This window comes from Aristolochia californica, unplaced genomic scaffold (genome assembly GCF_029961685.1).
Source record: "Aristolochia californica isolate CCGP_79_NKW_82.1479 unplaced genomic scaffold, dmAriCali1.0.hap1 SCAF_9, whole genome shotgun sequence".
Taxonomy (NCBI): domain Eukaryota; kingdom Viridiplantae; phylum Streptophyta; class Magnoliopsida; order Piperales; family Aristolochiaceae; genus Aristolochia; species Aristolochia californica.
In genome coordinates this window covers 7,889,273-7,894,266 of record NW_027182290.1, presented here as the reverse complement: position 1 = coordinate 7,894,266, position 4,994 = coordinate 7,889,273, and the positions used below count along the sequence as shown (strand labels likewise).

The window sequence follows — 4,994 nt, the reverse complement described above, 5'->3', positions numbered from 1 at the left end:
CTTCGCGTTCTCCGGCCTCTGTGGCGAAAGATCGCAGCTGGCGGGAGCAGGGTGTGCCTGTGACTCCAACAACGGTGGCTGACGTCTTACGGGGGGGCGACGGTGGCCGCCATCGATCGCCCCTATACGCTTGGCTGGAGGTTGAAGACGACCTCCAGCGCTCAGAAAAAAAATGAAACATAAGTTCAGTTTCATTTTAATTTTGAGTCGAGGTTGAGTCGACTCGGATGCGTCAAGTTGCTACACGGATGGGATGAATCATGGTGAGGACAGGTTGAGTCAGCTCTTCAAGTGATTTAGGATTACTTCATGAGGTCAAACGATTTCTCTCGATGAAATTTGATATGAAAGATATGGGCGAAACTTCTTATGTCATAAGCATAAAGATTGATAGAGACAAATCCCAAGGGACATTAGGATTGTCTCAAGAAACCTATATCAACAAAATTCTACAGAGATATCATATGAATAATTGTGCATCTGGTGTTTCACCTATTATCAAAGGTGACAAATTAAGTTTGGAACAAGGTCTATGAAATAATTTAGAGAGGGAACAAATAAAAAATATTTCACATGCTTCCGCAGTTGGGAGTTTAATATATGCTTAGGTTTGCACAAGACCAGACATAATATATGCAGTGGGAATGTTAGGCAGATATCAAAGAGTACAAGTTATGTGATACTTTCAAGGGACTAAAGAGTACAAATTTACGTATAGACGACCTGATCATTTGGAAATGATTGCATATTCAGACTCTGATTTTGTTGGCTATCTTGATTCGAGAAAGTCAACATCAGGATACGTCTTCTTATTAGCTGGAGGGTCCATTTATTGGAGAAGTGCAAAGCAATCGTTGATTGCTACTTCAACTATAGAAGCAAAGTTTGTAGCATGTTTTGAAGCTTCATCACATGCTATAAGGTTGATGAGTTTTATTTCAGGGCTTAAATTTGTTGACACAATTTCTAAGTCATGAAGGATTTATTGCAATAATTCCGCAGCAGTGTTTTTAGCCAAGAACAATAAGACCGGAAGTCGTAGTAAACATATTGACATAAAGTTTTTAACTATTCAAGAACATGTCAAAGTAAACAAAGTGGTTATGGAACACATCAGCACCGGATTAATGATTGTTGATTTGTTGACAAAAGGTCTACCACCTGTTGCTTATAAGGGACATATTGAACAAATGGGACTCAGTTCTATTATGTAATTTATGTAATTGAGATTCCCTTTATGTTGGTATCACAAATTGTCAATTGAAAAAACTTCATTAAGTTCATTTTTGTTTTCTCTTTTTTGGTTGTATACTTAAAGTTTAGAGAATGACAATAAAAGATTGTCCTGAATGAGTATTTGGAAGTTCATTCATAAATAAATGTGTCATATAAGGTTCTTATTCAAATGAGACAGTTACATTGTAATACGTGGTAGGTAATACTTGCTCCAAAGGACTTACCGTCACGATTCATGTAATTTAATTTTCTTTGTTTGAGTATAAGGATATTTACCCATGGGAAACGTTCATGAAGATGTATCAATATTCAATGATACATATTAAGTATGAGAATGGATCAAATGGGAGAATGTTAGATGGTTCCATAACCGATCGCCTAACTAACCCATTCATTGGGTGGTTTCCTTGAGTGGATGGTGGTCATCGGTTGTAACTGGTAACAGTTACAACCTCTCCTCGTTGATGGAAAGGAGGAGTTTAAGTTTGGATCTGGTCTAGCAGAGAGATGTCTGGACGTTGTCATCGACTAGCCTCTGCGATAGACAATACATCTCCGATCGTTGGAAATTGATCGTCATGACGGGAAGTGCGTTTTCTGTTTCAGTTTTATGAATTTCATTTCTATTTAGAAGTTCATGATTATGAAGTATAACAATATGCAATCCGGAAGTAAACCATAAATCATAATATTGATTGAGCGACATTGGGTTTATCAGCAATTCCAGGAAAGATACCAGCTCAGCGATCTTCCAAAAATAAATCAAACAAGATCAGAGTAATTTCCAAAAACTGCAAGCAAATAGAGTAGACTTCCATAAATAAACCAATCCGACAGAGACACTTGATTGATGATAGACACCAATGACGGGAAGATTACGGGAACAACAACAGTTCTTCTAGAAAAAAAAATACCAACGAGCAAGTGTTGTATAGTAGCATGCACAGGGTGCCACAAGGGGAATTATACCAACATTACAGCCAACAAGCAATTCTGAATTTTTGGAACAAAGTTACGATCGACTCGCTAGCAGGAATGCAGAGCTAGCGGTCTGGATGAAGCAGACACTATTCAAATGACAACAGATAAAGGAAATGAAAAGAACAACTTCTCAGATGAAGCAGAGAACCGATAGCTCGGGATGGAAATGCAATTCTTCCAGAAATAGATGATAAGCAATCATCCTTTGATTGAGCTGAATCAATCAACAACGATCAAAGTAATAGCAACAAGTCCGTTGTACAGAGTTAAGTCGCTAAAGCAATCCGACTACCGACGGTAGCAATGGCAGCGAGAACCAAATAAGCAACAACCGACGGTAGCAATGGCAGCGAGAACCAAATAAGCAACAGCCGACGGTTGTGGACCGATGCAGGAAGAAGGCACAGTAATCAGCGACAAATCAATCGGTAAGTGATGATTAAATCTAGAAATAGAGAAGGATACTTCTGCGTCCCGGTATAGGGACTCCTGGAACTTCAACGTCGCGTCTCTTCTGTCACTAATATGACCCAAAACAAGAAGCTACAAAACCTCATCTTCAACACAATAGGACTCCAAAAAAATATTCTCATTCTACTTTGGTAGTAGCATTAATAATTCGAGCATATGTAGCAAAATTGAAATTCTAAACTACCATAACTTAAAATCAATGATCTGATGTTGATTTTCAGGATTCCATGGATTATATGAAGGTGAAAAAAATACTCTTACTACAATAAACATGAACTGATTACATTAATAATACCCTAATTACTTAGGTAACTGCAGTAATAATTCAAGCATATATAGCAAAATTGGAATTCTAAAATACCATAACTTAAAATCAATGATACAATCTCATGTTGATTTTTAGGATTCTATGGATTATATGAGAGAGAAAAAAACACAAATTGGAAAAGAAAAGGGAAGAAGAATGAGGTTATGGTTTTGTTCCAAACCCTCACCCATTAAGCTCTATTTATAAATAATAAAAATATAATATTATAATTATACCCTTCAAACTTACTACAAGAAACATAAACTAATTACATTAATAACACTCTAATTACATGCGAAAATAAACCATATTTATCTTTTTCTCACTTAATTGCTACCATTAAAAACTTGACATACAAATATGCCCCCAAAATTAAGAAATAATCTAAAAAGCCTTCGTTGGGCGAGAAGGAGATGGCAACAAGCGTTTCTCCGTTCCACAATGTTTGCCGCTTCTCGCAGCCAAGGCAATCAAGAATTTAGAACCGCTGCCGGAAGCCACGTGCTTGTTGCAGCCATGATCAGACGGGAACCGGTGCCTGAGACAGACCTTGATGTGGCAGTCCTTGCAGGTGATCGAATTTGAAAACGTTAGAACTTGTTTGCATCTCTTGACAGGGCATACGGGCTTCTTCTTCTTCGAGGGATCACAATCTCCAGATTTGGCGTGTCGCTCTAAGATGATCTCGTCTTTTTCGTTTCCCTGTCTCTCCACGGAGACCGAACATATTTCGCAGACAACAACTGTTCGATCGTTGGGATTGGCCTTTGTGCACTCATGGGATTTGTAGGATCTATGCTCCAAGCAAAACACCTGTACAAGAAAAACAAACGGGCCAATTGAGCTTCCTACTTGATTTCTATGCCAGAGAATATGTAGTTATTTTTGTTCGTCCCTATATACTTCCTAGTTGTTTCACACTCTTCACAAATAACAAATAAAAAAATCGATTAACGTTCAAACGAATTGAACGTGTCATGCCTTTCCAATTTTTCTCTATAATTGGTAGGGAGTGGAAAGAAACCGAAGAATCAGAAATAACTTTAACGCGATTGAATGAGACGAGTGATGCAAGGACTTCCATTCTTGCAAGGAGAACAAAAGAAAAACAAGGTAATAAGAAAAGGAAAGAAACAGAAAAGAAGACGCGTACCTTTTGACAGCCATCACACCTGAAAGGGAGAAAATCAAGCTGATTGCAAGAAGATTCTTGGCAGTGTTCTCCAAGGTCTGGAAAGGCTTCTGTGCCTCCCATCTGTTTCCGTTTAGACTTGAAAAGGGAGATCGTCGGGAAAGTTTTACGAAAATCTGGCGATATTCTTACCTCCGAGCGGCTATCCGAATCTCAATCTTCGTTGCCTGATTTATACGTTTTGCATCGGAGCAGAAAGGGAGTCTTGGCGTCCAAGGAAACGCGGCTTTCCTTAACCTTGACTCTCATATTTAATATTTGTTCGAATTTCGCACCGTCAAAGAGTAATGATGGATCCATATTTAGATTTAAAAGCCCTTTTAGAATTCTAGTAGTTACTTTAAAAAAATCAAAATGGTAATCTTGCCCTTAAAAAGAAATGCAAGAAAAATGAGGACAAACAAAGGAATTTTACAACTACACAAATATACTAAGTTAAAGAGTGAGCGAGAAGTATGGGTGCCATTCAATCGACTCGGTTCAGGATAGCTCGAACTCGACTCATTTTCGGTTCAGTTAGGTTCGAATAAATCTGATCTCAGATCAAATTTGAGATCTGGTTTCTAACTCATTTAAGTAAACGAAACGAATTCGACTAGGTTCGATTCAGTTTGCGATCTCGTGAGCTGACTCGTTTACTTACCCAGGGTAAGGAATCGAGTAAGCTGAAAGCCCAAAATCTCTCCAGTCATGACGAAAGGAGAAACCTCTCCATCTCTAGGATATGTGGGTTTTCAACTTCGAGCATATCTTGAGAGCCAATTTGTCGAGAGTAGGTGATTTTAAATATCTGGAATGCAATATTCT

General features: G+C 38.2%; 1 protein-coding gene across 1 annotated transcript; it reads right to left on the bottom strand.

The window, feature by feature from the left end:
- Positions 1–3,295: 3,295 nt before the first annotated feature.
- On the bottom strand, positions 3,296–4,312 carry LOC137940007 (zinc finger AN1 domain-containing stress-associated protein 12). Its single transcript, XM_068784903.1, has 2 exons — positions 4,149–4,312; positions 3,296–3,808 (listed from the first exon to the last, which is right to left on the bottom strand). The coding sequence occupies exons 1-2, from the start codon at positions 4,248–4,250 to the stop codon at positions 3,380–3,382; spliced, it is 531 nt and encodes a 176-aa protein (XP_068641004.1). The 5' UTR covers positions 4,251–4,312; the 3' UTR covers positions 3,296–3,379.
- Between the last annotated feature and the right edge of the window lie 682 nt (positions 4,313–4,994).

What these genes read in the sequence shown, in the direction of transcription:
- LOC137940007 (XM_068784903.1), bottom strand. Translation starts at nt 4,250, where the DNA reads ATGGGAGGCACAGAAGCCTTTCCAGACCTTGGAGAACACTGCCAAGAA. An exon ending in GGTGTGATGGCTGTCAAAAG is followed by an intron (nt 3,809 to 4,148) that starts GTACGCGTCTTC and finishes TTTCTTGTACAG; the next exon opens with GTGTTTTGCTTGGAGCATAG.